Source organism: Rhinolophus hipposideros (assembly GCF_964194185.1).
Source record: "Rhinolophus hipposideros genome assembly, chromosome: 9".
In the NCBI taxonomy this organism is placed as follows: domain Eukaryota; kingdom Metazoa; phylum Chordata; class Mammalia; order Chiroptera; family Rhinolophidae; genus Rhinolophus; species Rhinolophus hipposideros.
Window position 1 is genome coordinate 36,721,416 of NC_138055.1, and position 25,757 is coordinate 36,747,172.

Below are 25,757 nucleotides of genomic sequence, written 5' to 3' on the forward strand. Positions count from 1 at the left end.
AAGTGTCTTGCCATCCCTTCCTTTGAGGTCCCCTTCATGTTATTACATGTTTTTATCACTAGGAGGAGGTGATTTACGAGGCAAAGGGCAGAATCAATTTTAAAATATCTCAGGAGATTTTCTAGCTATTGTCTGTCCTGTTCTTTCAAGCTGTGCGTGGGTGCAGCGTTAATAACCTTGGAGAAGAAATAACATTGCCAGTTGCAAAATTGGGACATGTAAAAGTTGATTGATAACTGTATTATAAATGAACCTCAAGGTGGTAGGTGTGTTCTGTAGGGTGTGGTGTCCTTGCAGTTAGAAATTGGAAAAACAAAACTGAGGCAATTTAATTTTGCTTAGGTTACAGCAGTTGTCATCTTTTGACATTCAATTTTATATTCTTCCTTTTTTTACAATATGAAACCGACACTGAGTCAAGAGGTTTTTTTTTTAAGTTAGAAAAAAATGAGTCTATATAGATACCTTTTGTTCAGTTTTTCTTTTTTTCTCAGAAAATAATATTAATTTATCCGAGCAGTATCAATTCTCTAAAATAGATCTAATAGTAACAATTACACTGGTAGCATGAATGTTTATTAGTGGAAGGGTTTCTGTTCATAAAATCTATAAGGTAACATTTCATCTAGAAGAGCAAAAATAATATAACTCGGGAGATTATCTAGGCCTATTAATTGCCCTTACTAATATCTTAAAAGTTATTTCTTATTGTTCTTGATATTTTTCTATCTCAATACTGAAATAATACTTCTATGTGTGTGTGTATGTTTGTGTGTGGGGGGGTGCCTGCATTTACTGACTCAGCCCATGGAAGAATCTGTCTCACTTTGTTCCATGAATACCTTGGTTACCCCACCCTTCATTAGACTCTCACTGTCAAAGGCAAATGGACTGGAGCATAAATTTTCATGTAAATGTCAGGCAGGTTGATATTTGAATGGCTTGAACAGGAAGAATATCCTTCCTGCTCTGTGCGATCGGCATGTGTTAGAACCATTGACTTGAGCCAATTTTCGACACATAAGTAAGTCTCTCATCTGAACTTCCTTTTTCTTGCTTTTAGTCAAGTTCTTTATATCTTTTTCATGATCTACCCAGGTCTCACAGTTGTGTGTGGGTCAGGTTCTCCTGTGGGTCCAGGATGCTGGTTTGAATAGGAGTAACTTTTGAAGCTGGAAGAAAAGAGCACAATTGTAGAAAGTTCTTGCTGAATTATCTCCTACCCCCACTCCACATGCACAGACACCCTGAGGGGCTGGCTCTGTCTCCAACCTTCACTAACTCTAATCCTAAATTTGAAGAAAAAAAAATCTTCTTTTGTCTGGTTATTCTTGTAAGGAGGAGGAAAACATGTTGTGAGACCAAATTTATGAAAACCTAGCATTTAGATATGTTGTATATCAGGTTGTTTTCTGATCAGTGAGATTTATACAGATTCATCAATTGGGAGTAACAGCCAATTACTTACCTTGCAACTGTAATGTGTGACTACTAAATATATGACATTTCTCCAAAATCACAAAATTATTACTTATTTCATCAATATATATATTTATGTTTACCAAAAGGCTTCTCACTAAAATGTTTTACATGTGAGTTATAGGACAAAAGAAGAGCTTACACAGAGCATTATGACAAATGAGATATTTGTAATATAACGGAGGCAAACTGTATTTTTGCTGTGTTTATTATTTTGACACTAAATAATAATTAGACATTTTTTTAAACAAAGTTTGCAGAAATGATGGGTCCCTTTTCCCTCCACATTGAAAACCAGTTTAATTATATGGGAAATAAGTGCATTCTCTTTCATACCTCTTAAATTCAAATACAGGTATCCATGACCCTGATATATCAAGACATTTTTTTTTGACAAAATTAGCTTTTTAGTTAGTGTAATATAATAATAATTATTATACATAGTATACACGACTAATTATAGCACAGTAGTAAGTGTTATTTCAAGCCACACATAATAACAAATTTTTATATATTATGCAGTGTTAAATGGGCCTGATTTTTTAAAATTATTAATGAATCAATCCTTGTTGACTTTTATGAAGTAGGATACTCAATAGAACTGAAGAATACTTATTTTTTCTTATTTTTATACCTTTATTTCTCACGTATTCAATATAGTTAAATTAGCATATAACAATTGCTAATACAATTTATTAAAATATTTTAAGGATTGGGTCATCATTATTTAACTACCTGTAGATTATAAGGTACAATTTCTCTTCAAAATTTAATTCAAATATTGCCTTACTCTGTTCTGTGATGATTACTTTCCTCTGTGGAATGTGGCCTATAATTTGTGAAGTATTTGTTTTACATATTTATCTTCCTGACTGGCCGATGAACTCCTCTCGGACAAGGACTGTGTTTTTGTGTCGCCAGGCTTTGTCACTGTTCTGGAACAAAGTGGGCCTTTGATAGCAATTGTTGAATTAAATTTATGTCGTGAGGGACTTTAGTCATATATAGTGTGACTCAAAGACATTTAAAGCAGAGGTGAAAGGAAATAAAAAAGATTGCCCAACAAAGGTATATAAGAGGATTAGGTGTGAGTTCTTGCTTTGCAAGTTTGTGGCTTTTTTTCTAAACATTCGAGGTGAACATTTAAAAAATTGGTGTTTAACTCATCTACCAGTCTAAAACAATAATTGGGAAGCTCTTTGCCTCTCCAGTAGCCTGGATACAGTACCTCAGAGACAGCTCTGTTTACAGAGGAGAGGAAACTACTATGTTTAGTCCTGAGTTTACAGGCTGAGACCACTATTCTGAATATTCCTCGGAAATTAATGTATTCATTGGTTTTACTTTCCTTACCTGAAATAAGTAAATCTTTTCTTACTTACACCTACTGCATAAGGTTGTTGGGAGAATTAAATGAGATGATACAGAAAAAAGGCTTTTGTAAATTTTAACGTGCAGAACAGACACAAGCTGCTGTTATTTACTGGGTAATTACATATTCAGCAAACTTGCTAAACTTTACTTTTCTGTGGCTATAGTCAATGTTTTCTTGGATGGATCCCAAACACTGTGTATGATATATAGCACCCCTCCACTGAAACCTGTTTGTTGAAGTTAATAAGTTCTATGTTTGATTGTGGAATACTTAAATGTTCATTGTTGCATCGTTTGTGCAGGTTTTTGAGATGTCCAAATGATTTCAGTTTTAATTTATTGAATTTTATTTTCCTAAATAGATCAAATAATATTGAAAATGTGCTTATTAAATATTACTATTAAAGAGAAACCTCTGTTCCCATTGTATGTTTTGAAATAGAATAAATGAACTAATCGATCTTAATGTCCTAAATGTCCCCCCAAATTAGGAACTCCTGATAAAGACTAAGAAGTTCAAATGAGACTTTCAAACACTTGCCCAAGCAGGCTGGGGCCAGTTTTGTTAAGCTCTTTTAGAGCACTAAGTAGTAGGTGCTGACTTACATGTCATTCTCAGGTCTCTGAGAATTTCATTAACTTTCAAATGTATGATTTGTCTAGCTAGAAAATTGAGAACCATTTTAAAATCACCAGGTCAAGAGTTTTAGGTTGAGTAATATTTCCATAAATAGAAATGTTTTATACCCACATAAAATGTTCTATTTAAAGAAAGCTTGACTTAAGTTCATGAAATAAACTCTATCTACCCTTTAAGTTTAGAATTTGTTTTGCCCAAGAGTTTATCAGGTTTTCTTTAACTATTAACTTGTAAGTACACTTAAAATTGGAATTTTTTTTGCAAGTACAGCTTTGAGGAAGTACACACTCGTATATCAATCTGCCTTATACCATCCCATCCTCATATCCTCTCCAACAGAGAAAAGTAAATACGAGATCATTTGAAATTGTGTGGAAATGTTTACTTAAAACCACATTGCTGGAATTGAAAATGTCCAACTGTTGAACTTATTTCTCCTTTTTCTTTTTTCTTTAAGGAGAATGGTGTTGAATGCTTGTATTCTGAGAGCCTGCCACCGTCCAGGTTTGTCTGCCTGTTGTATGTGTGTGTACATGCATTTGTATGCATATTCAGTTAGTTTTTATGAGAATTATTTGGACCTGACACCCCAAAATATGTCTTCTACTCTTTTGGCAGGGAATATTCCACACTACCATCTCCAGCACACACTTCATCCACTGGTGAGTGCCCTTGGAGAAGATGTGAAAATAGACTGTTAGTATTATAACTACAAACTTGATGTCCTGTGACTTGCTGACGTGTGTGCAAATGAAAAGACCATAGGCAAATATTCCTTTTGCATAGTATTCATGCTGTTAGTTTCTTCCTGTTGATAGATTCTGGATCAGAAACTTTGAAGGTGGCTTCTGGTGTCCTCGATTGTAAATCACTCTGTAAAAAAGAGGAGGATACAAGATCAGCTTCTACTGTGATAAAAATCAAAGGTAAGCTCTTGAAGTGTTCAAGTATATTTTACCGTTCTACAACACTAAGCACACCTGTAAGCTGCTAGAATAACTATGCTCAGTAGCATTATTTTGTAAAAGAATTTGGAGACATAATCTGGAGAAAAGTAGTCCTTGAGGTGACTATTGCCTTTATATATGATAATGTTACCATTTAAAAAAAAAATTCTGTAGATAGAACCAAAATTACAATGTATTTTAATGGAACTTAAATATTTCTTTATGGCAAAGATTGATTGGATACAACTGGATCTCAGCTGTGGCGCAGATGTAGAATCACCTGCTTAGGAAATTTCACGATCCTGATTAGAATCTATTAGGTTAGAAGGATGGACCAATCAGTGATGGTCCATTCAGGAGGCAAAAGAGTTAATTAGATGATATGTTAGATCCTTTCTGCCACTTGACTCTGAGAATAAAGTAGTTATTCTCAACCATTCCCAATGAGACACCACTGTAGTTGATACTTATGGGAGGCCCAGGCTCCTATTCCCACCCCGACAATCAATCCAGAAAAATTCATTTGATTGTTTGAACTTAACAGCTAAATTTGAGATATAGCTGCTAAATCAGAGGAGTCATAATATTATAGAAATGGAATCCATCCCTTAGGTTAACTGAAGAATATTTTTATAGTCTACCTTACACCAAATAAGAAAAATTTTAATTAATATTAATTAATTTTAATTAAAACTGCACCAAGATACCATTTTCACCTGTTGCAAAAATTTGATTACACTCTGTTGGTAAGGTTGGGGGGAAAATGGAATTCTTACACATTCTTGTAGGGAATATAAATTATTGTAATTAATGTGGAGGGGAATTTTCCAATATCCACCAAAATGTTAAACATACATATCTTGTGATAAAAATTTTATTTCTGTAAATTTATTCTATAGATCCAAGTATACACATACCATATGAGATATGGGTAAATTTATTTACTGCCCTGTTGTCTGTAATAACAAAGTATTGTAAACAAGTTAACTATCAATAGAAAATTAGTTAATATATTTTGACGTGTCCATGTAATGAAATACTTATATGCTTGCATAAAACATGTATAAGGAGCCTTTTTTTCCAGAAGGATATCAAAGAACTATTGTTTCTTGGGGAAAAAAATACACCAAAGTACAAAATATTACGTATTGCATGTAATGATTTGTGGGAAAAGATTGGAAAAAGTTTTTATGTATGCATAAAATATCTCTGGGAGTCTATACAAAACAGTATTGTCTATGGGAAGGAAAAATAGGTTTCTGGCTGTCATGGATGGGAGGGAAAATTTTCACTGTAAAACATTTTACATCTTTAAATTTATGGACCATTTAAATCTGTTATCTGCCCTAAAACTTAAAGGAAAACAAAAATAAAATTTCCGCAGGGGAAAAAAATATTTTATCTCTGAAGAGAGTGGTTACTATTTTGTTTTTATTTCCATATAAAATGTAGACATATAATACATTCTTTAACTATTTTTTTTCTTAAAAAGAAAGAAACAAAAACTACCAATCGCTGCTGATATTTTGTGCCTACACTGAACTAAATTCAGGACAATGAATTATGTGAAGAGGAAAATCATTAACAAGCGCATTATAGTACAATAAAGTACACAAAAATAAAGGGAAATTATAAAAAGAATGGCATAACTTAAAAGTAATTCATTTCTTCTTAGTTTGATGACATTTTATTTAAAAAGATACCATGTTTTGGAAGGATAGCATACTGTGTTATCCGCCTTGCATATATAATTAAAAAAAAAACAACGTTTGTCAGGCTATAAAAAGGCTACAAAGCTACTAATTATTCATTCTTCCTTTATCCAGTTTCTATAATTATATTAGTAATGTGTTTGATTTAAAAAGCAGCAGCAGCCTTTAAAAAGATTTTGAAAGCAACTATTTGAAGGCCATTTATACAAGTGTTTAGTTCTAGAAAGAAATTTTATATGGCTACCTTCTTTGGGAATCTTAGCTTCTCTAGTCCTGATTCTGAATCAATGGACATGTTTAAAGTTTTGTCTCACATGTTAAGGCCTTTGCCACTTTCTAGTCTGCCCTCAGTATTTCTTCCTTTTTTACTTGTTACTGCTCCCTATTTAGTGTATTTTCAACTGTTTAGTGTATTTTCCTTTTCTCATAGACACAGGTCCAGCTCATGAGAACACTGCACTCCAAGGCTCTGTGAGTGAGGACAAAACCATGTTAAATCTGGTAAGGAAATATACACGTCAGCAATAAATAATCATATATTGCAATAATCATATATTGCAATGGTGGAACGGTCCCTTTAAGTTTGAAAAATACTCTTAAAAGCACTATCTCATTTTATCTTTTCAAAATATTATAAGGTTAAAAGAATTTAATTATACCAATATTTTATAGATGAAGTAGTTGAGGCCAAAGCATCCTGGTGACTTATGCAAGGTCACGCAATCGAGTCATTCATCCACTCATTTATTCATCAAAAGTCTACTGAAAACAAGCAAAATATCTATCAATAGAGGACTCTTAAATAAGTGAATGCATTAATAAGGTTGAATAAAGCAGTGATATCTATCTGAAAGATATGTTCTAATTAGGGGAAGAAACATACAATTACTGCACGATCAGAGTGTGATTAGTGATATGAAAGAAAAGTGCTTGGGGCTAGAGGCTAGAAAAGATGACATGGAAAATGTATGAATTGAATAACATGAGCGTAGCAAGGGAGTAAGAGTAGAACTTGGGGTTTAAATAAGATCAGCTCAAGATAAGTAAAGTTTCAGGTTGATGTGAGACATCACTAGTCTGTAAGGAGATTTTATTTATCACTATATGCCCATATTCTGGAACTCACCAATGGGGCTTTTAAAAGTAGACACACATTTGAGAGTTAACAGCAAAGAACCAAGTGTGTGGATGAGATTTCCCAAGGACCCTGGTAGTCAGGGAGAGAGCACTGAGGATAATTGACTCTTGATGATTCCATTATCTAATAAAAATGCAATGGCAGAGGAGGCTGAGAAGGAGCTATTGTAGTGATGGGGGGAAATCAGGAGAGCAGAACCAAGGGAAGAACAATCTTCAAGAAACAGGATTGTAGATCATTGTAGATGCTACAGTGAGGTCAAATAAGGTAAAGACTGAAAATTATGCATTGGATTTGTCCATAGGGAGTTCACTGATAACTGGGGAGGGCAGTTAGCTTGGAGCGTTGGGCACAGGGACCATGTAGTTCATTGTTGACAAATGGGAGACAAAGAACCAATTGGAAACCGCAACCATGGATAATCCTACCATGAAGGGCAGGAGCCTGAGGAAATGCCATAGCTGGAAGAGGTCATGGGGAGGCAGGAGGATTCAAAAAAACTTAAGAATATTTAAGTTTTGGTAAGAATGATCCAGTGCTTTACCTGTATTATTGCATTTGTTACATTTTATCAAAGTCTTGGTTTCAATTGTCTAAAATGTACATGACATCATGTCAATGGCTCTCCCAAGGAAATTTGTCTTGGATTTACTTTTATAGAAAATTTCTGAGAAGGTTGAATAATTATTATCATAAAAATGATTGTATACTTACAGCTTTCCCAGGCAGTACAGTACATCCTTCTTATTATGGAGATTCTTGTTGTATAACTATATTTGTAAAACAGTTCGTCAGCAACCTTAAAAAAATTCATATTGAAAAAAAGCCTAACACAACACAATCTTGGTAGCTATTTTTGCCACGGTTTCTTCAACAACCCGTGTAGAAAGCTGCATGTGATAGTCCAGAATCACCCCCACTTTGCCTCTTCATGCATCCTATCCAGAGACATTCCATGCTACTCAAGGCATGGCGTCTCTCTCCTCCCTTTGCAGAGCACTTATTTATCTATATCCCATTTATTTGGCAATTAATTCTAGTTTGCTTTGTGGTAACTTCTATCATGTTTGCAGCTTTTCATATATTTCTGTCCTTTATGCTGCAACTAGATTGTAAACCCCCCTGGAGCCAGTCCTGTTTTCTTCTTTAACCTCTAGTACAGTTCTTTGATTAATGTAAAATGTTTTTAACAGGGTATGATTAGGAGAGGACAGGAAGTTGGGAAATGATTGGTTATAAAGGATATGTACTTTATGTACAGCAATAAAATCTCTTTATGATTTTAGGAAGCCAAAGAGGAATCAAAAACAATAGATGAGCATGAAAAAGAATGTGCTACGGGAGGTAAGGCATGTTCTCTCCCAACCCCCACATGAACTTTTACTCCGTTGTTATTTTTATGGGTGAAATCTTTCTGAGTAAAGATATGGCATCTATAAATTCCGCATTTCTAGAGAAACAGCCAGTAGAACTGATTCTTGATTCCATGGGTATAATTTTCAAAAAGCCACATTTATGTTGCTGTTGACTGTTAAGCCCCAGAGATCTGCTGCCCAGTTGTGAACTAAGAACCACGCCCATGTCAGTATTGAATTCTAAACTCTACTTTGAGATCTTTTTCATTATCCCATCTGAAAGTAAATAAGCCAATATTTGAAGGAGTGCTAACATGCTTCCCTCCCCTTTTCATGATTATCAGGAGGCAAAAGTAGATAGAGTCCAGGGTTTGGAGTCACACAGACTCTATGCTGGGTCAGTCTCTGATTAGCTGTGACTTTGGAAATTTATTTAACAAGAGTCTCACTTTCTTCATCTGCAAAACGGAAACGATAAGATTTTAAAAAGTACCATTTCTTGAGAATATACTATATGCTAAATACTTGGCAAAATTCTTTATGTACATAATTTTATTTAGTTTCCCCAAATATCTATGTAGTGAGATAGGTAACCTATGATTCAGTTTCCTAGCCCATAAACTAGATAATAACAGTACCTACCACAGAAGGTTTTCTGTGCGGATTGAATACATTATGTATGAAGAACTTAGAAAAGTGTCTGGCAGAGAAGTTCCCATAAAAGTTAGCTGCCCTAGAATAATAATATCATTCTTATTTTGTAGATGGTTTGAAGTTGTTACTTGTTCCAGGTCACGGAGCTATAAGGGTCAAAACCAGGAGTTAAATGGGTTTTTTTCAAAAAACTAACACTCTTATAGCTAATACATTGAATTTTTTCCAAAGTTGTCATTAAGAGTATCATTAATATGTATAAAGAGCCTTGTTGTGGGACTGACATACTTTCTTTCTATGATAAATGGTGGGGACCATGTGTACGAGTATTGCTGCTGCTATTGTTACCAGAATTATTATAATTCTATTATTATTGCTGCTGCTACTATTACTACTACTACTACTACTACTACTACTACTACTACTACTACTACTACTACTACTATTACAATCACTGCTACTCTTGCTGCTGCTGCTGCTGCTGCTGCTGCTGCTGCTATTAAAGCCTTGATCTGAAGGAGGACCAGGTACCAGAGGAAGGCACGCATGTAGCCATCGGATCAAGTCAAATAAACATTCAAGTACAAAGCAAATAAATCGGGCTGTCCCTTGTCTCTGAGACATCTTCAGGTTTCAAAGACTATTCACATGTTGAAGTGTGAGCCAGTGATTTTAAGGTCATTGTGACCCCAATAGCATAGCACAACATTATCTTATATTCAGCAAATGCGTTATTAGTTGGCTGTCACCGCAGACATAGTTCATGCCTTTGTTTCGTGGGGAGAGGGCGTAATATTTGATTGAGTGCCTTTAGCTGTTAAGCCTCTTCAACCAAATAATACTTTATTATCTTTTAGTAGACACTGCTGCCTCCTCTCTTCCTGAAACCACTGTGAAATCAGTTAACTTTAAACAAAGTGACAAGTAAGTTCTTATTCACATACCATATTGACATTTTTTGCTTTTCTGTTGAATTATGCTTGAATAAATTCTTTGTCTCATCCTACAGTGCTTCTGCTAATGAGAAGGAGGTGGAGGTGAGTTTAAAGTAAATATTTTCACCTTTAGTTTTTGTTTTTAAACTGTTTCAGGCTTACTTGCATACAGTCGCTCATGCTTTTGCACACACTCTTGTATGTTTGGTGTCTGGCTTGGCAATGACAAAGTGCAGGTAAAGTCTATGCAGGGGAGGAGAAAGAAATACGCGTACCTCGTATAATCCAGTATTAAACCAAAATATTTGACTACATCCAATTTTCTCCCTTCACCCTCATATTGTTTTGACAACAGGCTGAATTTCTCAGATTATCTTTGGGATTTAAGTGTGATTGGTTCACCTTGGAGAAAAGAGTGAAGCTTGAAGAAAGATCTCGTGACTTGGCAGAAGAAAATTTGAAAAAAGAAATCACTAACTGTTTAAAGCTGTTGGAGGTAAGCTTTGGGGACTACATATTTGGTGATATTGTTAATGTTTTCAAAATTACATATGAGTTTACTTTTAAGACTAAAACCAACACCAAGTACTCAGCCCTGCCTGACCCCAAGGTGAATTGATAGGAGGTAAGAATTCAGATCAGAGTAAAATATTAATAAAAGATTCACTAATAGGAGAGCATAAGCAATAAATCAATAAATGCCTTTTATAGTAGTTGTATAAATCATCTGCTTTCTCTCTGGCTTTTCAAAGTTCTTTTAGGCAGAAGAGTAATCATGCAGCAAACTGAGCAATAGGAGATACTATTCATTTTAAGCTTCAAAGAAGAGAATTAAAAATGTTGTTTCCATTTAATTAACTGAAAAAAGAGAATGGGGACTGATTTCAGTCCGGTCAGATGATGGCTAAGCCCTCTGTAAAGTACATAGCAATATAACAACTACTATTCTTCCGTTTTGTGAAGTCACCATAAATATAGAGATGGGTTGGAAAATTAAGAGGGTTGATTTTGGAAAAGGAAAATAAAATTTTAGAAACCATAGTCTGAATTTTGTTGTGATAAACATAAAATTTACCCTATATAACCCTTTCTTTACCATTACCAATAAATTATACCCCATTCTATCGTAGAAGCAAAATATAAATACACATGAAGGAGTGGCAAATTTGGGAAGTAAAGAAGGAAGGAATCAAGAATAGATATAGAAGTCTTTGTGACCGCCTGCATAGGTCTGCTTGACAGCCAATAAAGATAATAATATTTCAATATCATTCATTATTGGTCTTCACTGCTTCTTTTCATTCTCTACCAAGATAATTGAGATTTGGCTGCCATCTGCACTTATAACAGTCAGTATTAGAATCACTTGCTGAATATTTGGGTTGGATACTTTTTAATACGTTGCTTTCTGTGCAGTCTCTAACACCTCTTTGTGAAGACGACAACCAGGCCCAGGAAATCATTAAGAAGCTGGAGAAGAGTGTAACATTCCTTGACCAGTGCACAACACGAGTTGCTAGTAGAGCTGAGATGTTGGGAGCCATTAATCAGGTAATCTGTAGTTACCATTTCTCTAGTTACAATGAAAATACCCAAAGGATTATTTTCCCTGAGATTATGGATTATATTTCTAAGAAGAAGTTTTTTTAAAAAATGCCTCTTTATTGTACAGACATATATATATCTAATATGGAAAATGGACTATGCAAATAAAAGTGTGAAAAAAACTCTCATAATAGTATTAGCCAGTGACAATCATAAAAATTTTTTGATATATTTTTCTAGACACTCCATTCATGTTATAATCTGCATTTTCATTCAACATATAACATAGCTTTCTATGTGATATAAATGTATACACACATAATTATTTTATGGTATTCTATTGGTTGAATAGATTATAAATTATTTAACCAGTCTCCTATATTTGATCATTTCAGAATGATCTTGATATTTTGTATTATAAACAATGCTACAATAAATATTCTTGTACATGCATCTTTGCACACTTATTCATAGAGAACTAGAATTTCAAAATTTCTTTGTGGGAAAATGTGGGAAGACTTTCATTTTTTGAGTCTATACCTAAACAAAGTTTTTAAAATATGTTTTCCTAAGAAGCAGAAATTTAATTGTGGTAGTAGTTTTAGTTTGATTAATGTTTAATTTATTATACATTTTTAATATTCTATTTCCTTTTTATCCTCTTGCTAGATAATAATATATTTTTTGTTTTCACTAAAGTTATTTATGCACGTAGTTTAAAAAGTTAAGTAGTTGGATAAGGCTTATTATCCCAATTTTCCATATTGAAGGCAACAACTTTCAACTCCTGGTATGTTTTCTATTTATATCCATCTCTCTAAATAACATACTTACGCTGTCACTTAGTGATTTATTTTCAGTTTTAGGTATTTGTTGGTTTCCCACTATGAAGATAAATATTTAGTTCTTTTATCAATCTCTGTTCTCTCACACCTTTTCACTGTCTCTCACCTTGTTGTTGACCTCTCTTCCTTCCTAACCAAGCTTAAATTCCACAAACACAATATTTGCTCCTTTACATGAACCCTCAACATTTTTCCCTCTTTTGCTTTATTTTACTCATCTGGAAAATCTACAACTCTGTTTAAATCCACTTTTCCACCTGCTCATACCTGCACAGATGGAAAACATCATGCCTCTATGCTGACTAGCTCTCTTGAAATTCATCACCACAAACCTCAAGCAGGTCCTTTGGGCCTCCCACCATTTACTCTCTCTCTCTCTGCTAAATATCAATTTCACACTCTCCTTTCTCCATCATTATGTCCTCCCCCATCTTCTCTATCAACTAATAGCTTTATTTTCTACCCGAGAACATTGAGGCAATCAGAAAGGAATTGCCACAATCTCTGAACTTACTAGTATCTGGGCCCTTATACTCTGCTTTCCTTCCTAGAATGAAAGATGAGTTGTTTCTAATCCTATCTAATGCTAACTATTCCACCTGTGTACAAGATCCTTATAATTGACTCAGAAACTTAAGCCCTACTTCTCCCCACTTCCCTCCATCTTCAGTTTTTCCCTACTCTACTGAGTCATTCCCAACAGCACACAAATGTTATTTTTAAGATTGGAAGAATAACACAAAACAAACAAAAATCTTTGTTTCTCCTTTACCCTCTTTCCTTGCCCCTATTTATAGCAAATCTCAACAGAACTGTATTCACTGTCTCCAATTTCTTTCCCCCCATTCTCTCTAACACCTGTTCTAATCAGCCTTAACCTACTCATTCTCCTTAACCTATCTGTTACATTCGACTTGGCTGAGTTCTTTCTCCTCCAGGAACCACTCTCCTCACTTGGCTTTTACGTACCACATTCTCCTGTGTTTTTTTTTTTCTCTCTCTCTACATCATAGGTCACTCCTTTCCTGGCTCCTTTACTGCTCCCACCTTTTCTCCCAGACCTCTTTATATCGATGGGCCCCAAGCGCTTCATCCTTGTACATCTGATCTCATCTTTACTCGATCCCCATACTATCCCTGAGGCATCATGCTTACTCTAAATATCTGCAGTGAGTTCCAGACTAAAATATGCTACTGACAATGCAGCATTTCCACTTGGATGTTTGATAAACAACTCAAACTTAATATATCCAAAAATAAACAGCTCATGGTCCCTCCAACACCTGTTCCATGTATGGTTTCCCTACGAAGGTCAAGGGCACCTCAGCCCCTCCAACTGCTCAGATTGAAAACCCTTAGGGGTAATTCTTAACACTTTTTCTTCACACTGCACATCCTGTTCTATAGGAAATCCTGTTCACTCTTCCATCAGAATATATTCAGAATTCAACCCCTTATTTTCCTCTCCTTTGCTAACAAACACCTTGATCTAAGCCACCATCTGTTTTTCTCAGATCAATACACTGTTTTCCTAAATGCTCTCCCTCTTTCTATCCAAACCCAATCCTACTTCCAACATAATCTATTCTAAATAAAGCAGCCAGAAAAATCCTTTAAAAATGTAAGCCAGATCATGTTCCTTTTTTGTGTAAAGCCCTTTAGTGGCTCTTCACTTTTTTTCAGAATAAAACCAAAGTCCTTTAAGATGGCTTAAAAACATCTATATGGTTACCCTGCCCTCTCGCCTCTTGGAGTTTATCTCCTAAGAGTGTCTTCCTGAATTATTGTGCTCTAAGGACACTGGTCTCCTTTTTGTTCATCAGAAATGCTAAGCAGGCTGCCATCTCAGGCCCCTACTTCTAGCTGTTCTCTCTTCCTAGAATACTATTTTTCCATGTATCTACATGTCTTGGCTCTAATATTCTTCAATTCTTGTTCAAATATCACCTTAATAAATGGTCTACCATGACATCCTCTGTAAAATTTCAACCCTTCCCACCCCAGAGATTTTAATCCCTCTTTTATTGTTTTTTTGTTTTTCATAGCACTGATCACCTTCGAACATGACGTATATTTTATTGACATCTTGTTTATTTTCTGTCTCTTCCCAATAGAATATAAGCTCCATAAAAGCAGGAATATTTATCTGTATGGCTTACTGCTTGCATCCTCTATTTCTGAAACGTGCCTAATAGATAGCAGATACTCAATAAATATTGATTAATTAAATAAGTGAGTATATGACACCAAAAGGAAAAGCAACAACAAAAAATAAATAAATTGGACTTCCTCAAAAGTAAAAACTTTAATGTAGCAAAAGAAATTATCAAGAAAGTAAAAAGACAATCTATTGAATGGAGAAAATATTTGCAGATCAAATAACTAAGGGTCTAATATCCAGACCCTATAAAGAATGCTTATAACTTATAAACAGAAACAACCCAATTTAAAAATGGGCAAAAGACTTGAAAAGACATTTCTCCAAAGAAGGTATGCAAATGGCCAAAATGACATGAAAAGTTAGGGAATCATTAGTAAAATGCAAACCAAAACCATAAGGACATATCCCTTCACACCCACTAGAGTAACTATAATATTTCTAAAAAAGGGGGAGAAAAAATAACTAGTTTTGAGGAGGGTGTAAAATTGCAGTATTATTATATTATTAACATATTATTTTGCTATTAAAAGGAATGAAGTGCTGATACATGCTCTAATGTAGATGAATCTGGAAAACACGCTAAGTATAGAAACTAGATACAAACGTCACATATTGTATGATTCTGTTTATATGTAATATCTAGAATGGGTAAATCTTTAGAGAAAGGTAGCAGATTAGTGCTTGCCAGGAGCTGGGGCAAGTGGTTAATATGTATGGGATTTTATTTGGGGGCAATGAAAAAAATGTTTTGAACTAGATAGAAGTGGTGGTTGCACAACATTGTGAATGTACTAAATGCCACTGAGTTGTTCACTTTGAAATAATCAATTTTATATTGTGAATTACACAGTAATATTATAAAAAGAAAACAATACAATAAATGTACTTTGTATTTAGATTCCAGTTCAAACAAAACTGTAAAAACATTTTTGAAAAAGTTGGAAAATTTGAATATGGACTAGATAACATTGAGGTGTTTCTGTTAATTTTATTAGATATGATCATGGCATTTTGGTTACTTAAGGTAGTAAGTACAAAAATACAAAATACACTTTGTATTTTTTAGATACTTATTGAAGTACCTAAGAGTGATACAACATGATGTCCCATACTTGTATTAAAACTAATAGTATTCAGAACTGAGGAGGAGATGAAACTCGTACAGCAAAATGTTGATGGTTCTTGAGCTGGTTGATGGATGTTTGCGGATTTATTTTCTACTTTTTAGAAATTTTCATAATGTCTGTTTGGAAATTTTCATAATACATTTTTTAATTAAAAATTATCACCCCAATAAACTTTAATTTAAAAAAACAAAACTAAATAAAATTTTTCAAAAAAAAAAGTTAGTGGATAAACATTAGCTAGTTCAACATTATGTGTAAACATTTTGACCAAGTAAATTCTATTCATAGCAGAGATAGTCTATTATGATGACTTTTCCTTCCTTGCACAAATTCATGTTCTTCCCGAAGTTAATCATTTTTCTTTGCAGTGTTTATTTGCTTAGTTTTATCTCTAATTTATTGCCAACCTCTCCTAGAGAGTCTAGAACTTGCAATAGATTCAAGCTCCTCAAGCATTCTGTCAATTTCTTCTTTGAGATGTTGCTTCCAGAGATTTCTAACCTGCCAAATTTGAACTAGTTGTTCTTTAGGCTCACCACAGAATCTTGGGAACTCTTAAATGAAGATTCCTTTCACTTCTCTCTTGAGTTGAATCCTATTTCCAAAATCCTTCTTTGCTGATTTACTTTTTTATTTTGGTGGAACATCTCATCCAGTAACTTCCTGAGAAAAAGAATGCCTGGTAAACTTATTGATAGCAGAAAATGTCTTTATTCTTACACTTAATCGATAGTCAAGCTGGGTGAAAAATTCTAGGTGAGAGATCATTTCCTCTAGAATTTTACTTTCATGGCTTTATTTTCTTTTTAGCTTCTGGTGTTGCTATCAAAGTCTGACGCCATTCTGAGTCTTGAGGTTTTGTTTATAACCTCTTTTTCCTTTCCTGAATTTTACGATATACTTTTATCCCTACTGTCCTCTCTTGGTATGGGTTTATTTTCGTCTACTGTTTTAGGCCTAGAATGAACAAGTTCAAGCTGGCAAATTATATTCTTGAGCTCTGGAAATTTTCTTGAATTATTTCCTTTTGTACATTTTGTGGAATTTGTCTACATTTTCGATACTTTCTTGAATTCTTTGTATGTTGGATCTCCTGAACTGATCCTTTTTCATAGCTTTTCATAACTGGTCTTATTGTTCTAGTTTTAGGGAGAGTTCCTCAACTTTATCTTGAAACTCTTCTATTGTTATTTATTTTTGTCATATTTTTAATTTCCAGAGTCTTTTTTATTCTTAGAGAATTGTTTTTTTAATTATACCTCGTTCTTATTTCATGGATGCAATACTGATTTTTAATTCTCTGAAGATATTGATAGTTTCCTTGAACTTTTCGTTTTTTTCTGGTTTATTTCTTCCAGCTTGCTTTTTCTTGTGTTTCTATTTTCTCCTTTTATGCTAGAGGTTTTCCTGCAACATCTGATGATCCATTGTACAGCTGATTGGCAGCTGTTTGTATGTTGGATGGGGAAGGTTCTTATTAATTCTGAGCTTCACACAAGCTAGGATGTTTCATTGGAGTACTCTTAATATCAATAATTTTAGGACTTTCATCTTGGGATGTTAGATTCATCAGAGAAAAATCTTCTAGCTGTCTGCCCATAGGGTATAAACCTGGCTACCAGTTTTTGAGAGCAGGAAGGAAGAATAAGGCCAGGTATCTCAATTTTCAATATGTATACAGACTTTTGTTTAAATCTATTCTTTTCAGTATGATCCACTATCAATTGTCAGTTACTGCCCAATCCACAGACCCTCTGTTTAACTTTCTCTAGTTATTCAACCTTTGTAGTCTTTCTACCAAGAGAGGAAGTTGCTTGGTTGGCCTGAGAAAGGGAGGGAATCTGGATCTAATCACCTAAAAAATATTTTTTTCAATTACAGTTGACATTCAATATTATATTAATTTTAAGTATACAGCACAGTGATTAGACATTTATGTAACTTATGAAGTGATTCCCCCTGATAAGTCTAGTACCCACCTAGCACCATTCATACTCATAACAATATTATTGACTATATTCCCTATGCCGTACTTCACATTCCCTTGACTATTTTGGAACTGCCAATTTGTATATTTTTTAAATCCCTTCACCTTTTCCACCCTGTCCCCAACCTCCCTCTCAGCTGGCAACCATCAGTTTGTTCTCTGTAGTTATGTATTTGTTTCTGTTTTGTTTATTTTTTTTACACAGATTTTCAAACACTTCTTCTGTTCACATATCCACATTTCAAATTTAATTTCAGAGGCATCACTAATTCCCAAGTCTTTGGGGATTTCTGTGGTGCAACCTAGGTAGCTTCTTGGTTTTTCTTACCACTTTTTTCAGGGTTTAGCTTTTTCAGGTCTTAGTTATTTATCAGCAGTCCGTCTACTAGCAGGCTTTCAAAATTTTATTTCTATTATATCTTCTGTTCTATTTGCCCTTGTGGAATCATGCCTTCTTAAAAAATATACCTTTATCGTCATTTTAGTGGGATTTAAGGATGGAGTGAAGATATATACATGTTTCTAATCACCACTGTTTAACTGGGTATCAAGAATAGTATTTTCAATATAAATTTGTGGTGCGTCTATGTGTGTGTTTTGGTTTTTTTTTTCCTACTAGGAAAGCCGGGTTAGTAAAGCAGTTGAAGTGATGATTCAGCATGTAGAAAACCTGAAGAGAATGTATGCTAAAGAGCATGCTGAATTAGAAGACTTGAAACAGGTTCTTTTGCAAAATGAAAGATCTTTTAACCCTCTTGAAGATGAAGGTAATGAAAGTTTAAGATAATAGTACTGGTTATGTTTTTCTAACATTTGCCTCTTTTATTCTCTTACTAATTCTTTATTATGTCTTTAGTATAAGACCCTTAAGTTAAGTTTGCATTAAAAGAATAACCCATTCCTGTCATATAGCCAAAAGTAAGATGTCAGTAAGATAACAGGTTGGGAGGCAAGAATGATTGTTTGATAATGACATCAGAAATTCATTAAACCTATATAAGTTGCTGAGATCGGAAAATATACTTAATCCAACCCATTGAGTTGACCCTCGCATCTCCCACTTAGGATATGTTAGAATTGGCTCTTTCTCCACACATAAAGCATGGAACAGTGACTTAAATGAGCCACTCTTATCAACAGTGGTTTTGTATTCCTCATAGAAGGAATGACCCTGGCACAGCAAGTTGACCGATGAATTGGAAGATAGGGACATATGTAAGGCCATGGAAAATATCTTAACAAAGGGTTATATAAATCTTATCATAGTTTATTTTAAATAAGTAGTATGAACTTTTCTGAAAATTCTTACTGATCTGTTCCTCTTGTAGAAATGGAAACATTTGATAACCTTCTATCTGTGCTTTTGGATTCATTTATTTAGCAGCCATTCATGTACTGCCTACTATGTGCAGGGTCGGCATTCTTGACATCTGCTGTGCCATAGAGAACTGTATTCCATTGGTTAAGATGGTGGTAATTGTTTTAAATCACCAAGTAAATAACCTGATATTTATATCTTCAATGGTCTTCAGAGTCTTAAATACAGAGAGTGCCAAAAAAATGTATACACATTTTAAGAAAGAAAAAGACTATTAATCGTAATACTCAATATATACCAATAACAAAAGATGAGTACAAGTCACTTTTGACTTCTGCAATTACAAGAGGTGCTCAAAGTGGTAACCATCAGCGTCCAGACACTTCTTTTCTTTTTTCCCTATTAGGATTTTTTTTAAATTTTATTAGTTTCAGGTGTACAAGACGAGGTAATACTTAGATGTTCATCATTTATATCCCTCACACTGTGAACCCCCGTCCCCCCATCCACTATCCCTCCGACCTCACACCGAGCCATCACATTATATATATAAAATTATAGTTGGCATTCATTATTGTTTAGCTTCTGGTGTACAATGCCATGATCAGGCATCCACATTATCTCTGAGGTTGCCTCCCAAATAGGACACATGTCCATCAGATACACAACAAAATCTTTACAACATTATTGAATACCTTCCCCAAATTAATTTTCAAAAAACCCTGAGGCCATCTTGTGGTTACCAGCTGCTTCCTAATCCCTTCACCTTTCCCCTTATCCCCACACCCCCCCCCGCCCATCTAACAACTCTCGTTTTTTTCTTTGTGTCCCCAAAACTGTTTCTGATTAGTTCATTCACATATTCTTTTCTTTAGATTCCCCATATAAGTGAGATCATATGGTACTTGTCTTTCTCTTTCTGACTTATTTCGCTTAACATAATGTTCTCTAGATCCATCCATGTTGTTGCAAATGATAAGATTTCTTTCTTCTTTATGGCTGCGTAATGCTCCATTGTATAAATGTACCACAGCTTCTTAATCCAGTCATCTACCGATGGCATTTCGGTTGTTTCCATATCTTGGCTATTGTGTAAAGTGCTGCAATAAACATAGGAGTGCATACAGATTTTTGAACTGGAGTTTTGGATTTCTCCGGGTGGATGCCTATGAGTGGAATTACTGGATCATAGGATAGTTCCATTTTCAGATTCCTGAGATACCTCCATACTGTTTTCCATAGTGGCTGCACTAATCTGCAATCCCACCAACAGTGCACTAGCGTTCCCTTTTCTCCACATCCACGCCAGCATTTGTTGTTTGTTGATTTATTGATGATAGCCATTTTGACTGGGGGGAGGTGGTATCTCATTGTGGTTTTTATTTGCATTTCTCTGATGGTTAGTGAGGTTGAGCATTTCTTCATATGTCTTCTTGCCTTCTGTAAGTCCTCTGCCCATTTTTTAATTGGGTTGTTTGTTTTTTTGGAGTTGAGTTGACACTTCTGATTACGGCGAACTACTGCTTGAGCATAAATAACATCTCTTAAAATGTGTATACATTTTTTTGGCACCCCCGTATTTTCTGACCATTGCTTTTCTTTGTAAAGAATTAAGACCACTGCATTAGCAGAACTTACAAATACAACTTCTAAAATGTGCAAATGTGTTTTTCCTTTCAGATGACTGCCAAATTAAAAAACGCTCAGCTTCTCTCACCTCCAAGGTAATTACTAAATCATTTACTGATTCACTGACAAAATGTCCATTGAATGTTATAAGTGAGATAGTTTTAAAATATTGGAAGCAACATAGCTTTAAATGTAAAACATAAAACAATGATTTTAATTCACATGTGTGTGTATATGTGAATGTATATACTTGTTTATATGTATGCTTTTATATTTCTGCTATATTGGCATATCAATTAAGTTTGCCTGGCAGTGAGAGGAAAGCCAGTAGAATGATAGCTTCTCTCACGTAAAACAGAAGTTTGAAATATGTAGTCCAACAATGGTAGAGCAGCTTCACAAAATTTGCAGGGCCTGGTCTCCTCCTCTCTCGTGCGCGGCTTCATCCCCTCAGCCCTTTGCTTCCACTTTGTGGTCTAAGATGCCTCTTCAGTTCTGGGCACCAAGGCCTGGCAATTGCATCGAGTCACGTTCCAAGAAAAAGGAAAAAGCAAAGACCGGTATTCCCTCCTCTTCTAAAGATAGCTTCCTAGAAGTCCCAGATAACATTTCCCTTTTCACTCTTCATTGAAAATAAGACTGGAAATAGTTTTTATTCTGGAGTCTGTATGCCTAACTGAAAATTCAAGGAGTTTGTTATTACATAAGAAAGGGAGAAAGTGAAACCAGCAGTTTTTGCCAATTTGAAAATCAGGATTTCACAGAATTTTGTAATTGAATTCTTGAGCAACTGACTTTAAAACCATTCCATCCAAATCTCTTTTTCACAGATGAGGAAAGGGAGAAGCACAGAATGTAAGTGATTAGTTGTGATCATGTAGTGACAGAACCATGACTTGAACCCAAGTTTCTTGGGTCACAATTCTTGATGCTCAACTAATCTATGAAATTAATTTAGGGATGGCGATTTCAGAAAAGGAGTCACATAAAACTTTAGTTTATTTCCTATATTTAAAATGTTTTTATTTACTGAAGTTGAACTTATTTAAACTTTAAGACTAACATAGTACTATGTATCATCTTTCTGTGGAAATCTCCATTCATTAAAATAATTTGCCTATCCTTAAATATATTAAATGGAAAAAATGAAGCAATGAAAAAAGGCTATAAATATAGGTGTATATGTATATCCTCTTGAGTAGGGGAAAACCTTTCTAAGCATAAAAGAAACGGTAGCAAAAGAGAGGACGAGATTAATAGAATTGGCTAAATTAACAGTGAAAAAAATTTCTATGGACAAAATTAACATGGATAAAAATCATAAATAGGTGGTTCTCAGAGCAGATATACACATGGCTATTCAACATAGAAAAAAAAATGTTCAGTGTTACTAGAAGTCAAATAAATGCAAACCTAAACAAGAAAGCTTATACTCCTTATTTGATTGGTAAAAATCATACTCACCCAATGTTGGGGAAAGTGGAATATAAATTGGTAGAATATTTCCGGAAGGCAATTTGGCCATAACAAAATCCTTAAAAATGTCGACTGTTTAACTCAGCATTAGTCAAGTGCATGGATGTGTATATATAAAGATTCATCAGAGTTGCATAGAAGGATAAAATATTAAGAATTTTCTAAATGTACATTTCCCCTTTCGAGTAGCCATCTTCTCTTCGAAGAGTGACCATTGCCTCTTTACCCAGAAATATTGGAAATGCAGGAATGGTAGGCACATTTCTAACTATTCTCAGTCAAAAGCAAATTCATTTCCATATGACAAAAGTATAAATTTCACTAAATTCGTATTTTATCATTTCTTTACCATCTGAACTTTAAAGGTGGCTGGGATGGAAAATAATGACCGATTCAGTAGGAGATCAAGCAGTTGGTAAGTGTAATTTTATGGTTGCTCTTTGGGGACTTTACAATTTATAACTGGATTAAAGTAAATGTTTAAAGTAGGTGATACCTTTGATTTATACAGAATATAAGCAGAATAATTATAAAAGTTGGCATGTGATAATGAAATTATTAAGAAATAAATGTTATATGAAGGTACAGGAAAAATTAGAACATAATCATTTTTGCATTGATTTAGGTAGTGGGAAATAAATTGATAATGACTATGGATGTGTTTTATTTGACAAGTGGTTATAATCATCTTTATGTAGGCGTATTTTGGGGACCAAGCAGAGTGAACATCGTCCCTCATTACATCGATTTATCAGCACCTATTCTTGGGCAGATGCTGAAGAAGAAAAATGTGAACTAAAGTAGGTGAAATTTGGTGTGCTTATTAATCTGATGGGAGCTGGGGGAAAAACAGTGGGGATCACTTTTTTTCCATGGAGATGAGATCAATGCTGCATCATTAAACAGACAATTCAGTGTTTAATACTTATGAACTATAAAGCGCTATATAAATGTGATTTGTGAATAGTTGTAGTGCTCAGAGCTGCAAGTTTGAAGTCTTAAGTTAGAAAAGACCCTGGAATTTGCTAGATTTGTGAAGGTAATTTTTTGCCCACATAGGTGTCTGGCCATCAGAGAAAACAGTTAATAAAGAGCCACAGAGCCACAGAAGTAAAATATCCATTTACTTAGATTTTTTAAAAGTACATGAATTATATATATAACATATATGTATATATACAACATCTGGGCACATATGTAATACACATATGTGCATTATTCAGAGGGTACCATAAGAAGGTATACACATTTTAAGGAAAAAAAATGTATTAAAATTACTGATGGTGACCACTTGGAGCACGTCTTGTAATTGCAGAAGTCCAAGGTGACTTGTATTCATCTTTGGTTATCGGTATGCAGTGAGTATTACAATTTTCATAGTTTTTTTTCCTTTCTTAAAAATGTGTATCCATTTTTTTGGCACTCTCTGTATGTATATATCTTCCCTTTAAAGAAATGAAGAGTAGGGGAAACATAAAACTCTACACTGCTGTCTCTTTATCTAGTAAGTTAAATAAATCAAATGTACTTCTATAATAAAAGGTAGAAGGCAAGCAGGGACAAGAAATGCTTCCTCTAAGTCCTTGGGTGACATTGGACAAAGTGCTTAACTGTACTTGGTCTCAGTTTTCTCATCGGTAGAGATCTTAAAATAATTCCATCATGCTCATGGTACACGTGTTCACTGAGTGGCAGCTATCTGATAGACACCATACTCAATCCTAAGGGATATAAAGATGAGTAAGACAGTGCCTACCTTTAAAGCTTTCAGGGTGTGTGTGTGTTTAAATAATCCTGGGAGCCTATTGTTAGATGTGTTGAAAACTCTTTTAAAGTTAACAGAATGGATATTTTATGATCTGGAGAGGAAAAAAACAACAGTTTCCTTCAAAAGATTGCAACCTATTATTTGGTTTTTGTTAGTATGGTATGATTTTTACTGAGAAGTCTTTGTAAATAAAAGACTGAAACCTTGAGAATCTTACACAAATGCAATTGATTCTGGCTTTTAGGCCTCTTTCCTTTAAAAACTAAACTAAAATCTACCACATACATCCCCAAGTGTTTCAATGAAAAACAAACAAAAAAACAACTTTGAGACCCAGTTCCCTTTGGCAATTATGAGGGCTTTATGAACTTGAGATAACAAAATTCAAATCCAAAAATGAACTCACCAGTGAACATAAAGACGAAACAAGTTTTGTTCAGGTAAGGGAAACCTCTTTAGATCATGTGAGTTTATTTAAAATATAGTCAATTCAACTGCTATTTGCCAGATCACTGAATGTAAGCATATTGTAACTAGCTTTGCACTGAGAATATTTTCATAAACAGTTTTAAACTTCAGATTTTTAGGGAAAGAGGAGAAACAGCACTTTGATGTTACTCCAATTTAGCATTGATCAAAAAACCTACAGAGAAGAGAAAAATCAACTGCTAATATAGGTTGTTAAAACCTATGTGGTAGATGACTACTTAATGAAAACAAAATGGTTAAATGTGTAAATTTGATGATTTGACTTTTAGAATTAGGTATTTATCAAATCTTTCTAAAGCAAAAATATTTGTGAGCATCTTTATAATTATTTATCTTCAACTTTGAATATTTTAAAAAATACTTATTTACAGAACTAAAGATGACTCAGAACCACCTGGAGAAGAAATAGTAGAAAGGAAAAGAAAGCCAAGTCTTACTGAAAAGAGAAATAATCCATCAAAATGGGATGTCTCTTCAGTGTAAGTTGTCTACTTGTTAAATTACAACATTTTGGTGGAATTGGGGAAAGATAAGGCAGGATTAACAGTATTTCTCTTAATTAAATTACTAAAGGACCTAACAAATTGTTAAGTTTAAAATGAATACCAAATTTCGTATGGTCTACAGGAGTTAGCCCTGAACCTAAGATTTACAAGAGGCAGAATTCACAGTGTGAGGAGTCAGGCCCTGAAGCCAGAGGGCCTAGGTCCAACTTCCAGTTCTCTCACTCGTGTGTGATCCATTTTGGAGCACCAATTTCCTCATCTATAAAATAGGGATGATAATAGAACCTATGTCATTGTTTTGTTGTCACGATCAAATGAATTAGCATGTGTAAAATGCTTAGTACAGTGTCTAGTCCAGAGTTAACTATTTTCAGAGACTTAAATGATACTGTCATCAGCTTTTTTTGTGAGTGTTTCTAAAAGAAATAGTTTAAATTTCAGTACAGCAGTAGGGTACGGTGAGAAATAAGTGACATGTTTATATGTACATACATATGTACATACACATATATCCAACTCTACCCAATAAATAATGCTTGTGTTTCCAACACAGAACATGTTGTCTTACCTGATTGAAAGAATGAGCTAAACACTTGTATGTACTTGTTAGGAGTTAAATAATGCCTAACCCACATAATTTTCAGATTCTCACCATAACACATTATTTCTTTG

At 34.3% G+C, this 25,757-nt stretch overlaps 1 protein-coding gene across 1 annotated transcript in view; it reads left to right on the plus strand.

Moving 5' to 3' along the window:
• Positions 1 to 25,757, plus strand: part of LOC308502038 (inositol 1,4,5-triphosphate receptor associated 2-like) — a gene marked incomplete at its 5' end in the record, with an annotated part of 33,616 nt that overhangs the window by 6,385 nt on the left and 1,474 nt on the right. Inside the window, 15 exon segments of the mRNA XM_081059254.1 lie at positions 3,951 to 3,997; positions 4,112 to 4,155; positions 4,312 to 4,419; positions 6,583 to 6,653; positions 8,577 to 8,634; positions 10,157 to 10,223; positions 10,309 to 10,336; positions 10,590 to 10,730; positions 11,651 to 11,785; positions 18,519 to 18,666; positions 20,898 to 20,941; positions 22,512 to 22,574; positions 22,688 to 22,737; positions 23,021 to 23,122; positions 24,951 to 25,058. Of these exon segments, the coding sequence (XP_080915380.1) occupies positions 3,951 to 3,997; positions 4,112 to 4,155; positions 4,312 to 4,419; positions 6,583 to 6,653; positions 8,577 to 8,634; positions 10,157 to 10,223; positions 10,309 to 10,336; positions 10,590 to 10,730; positions 11,651 to 11,785; positions 18,519 to 18,666; positions 20,898 to 20,941; positions 22,512 to 22,574; positions 22,688 to 22,737; positions 23,021 to 23,122; positions 24,951 to 25,058 (1,214 nt within the window).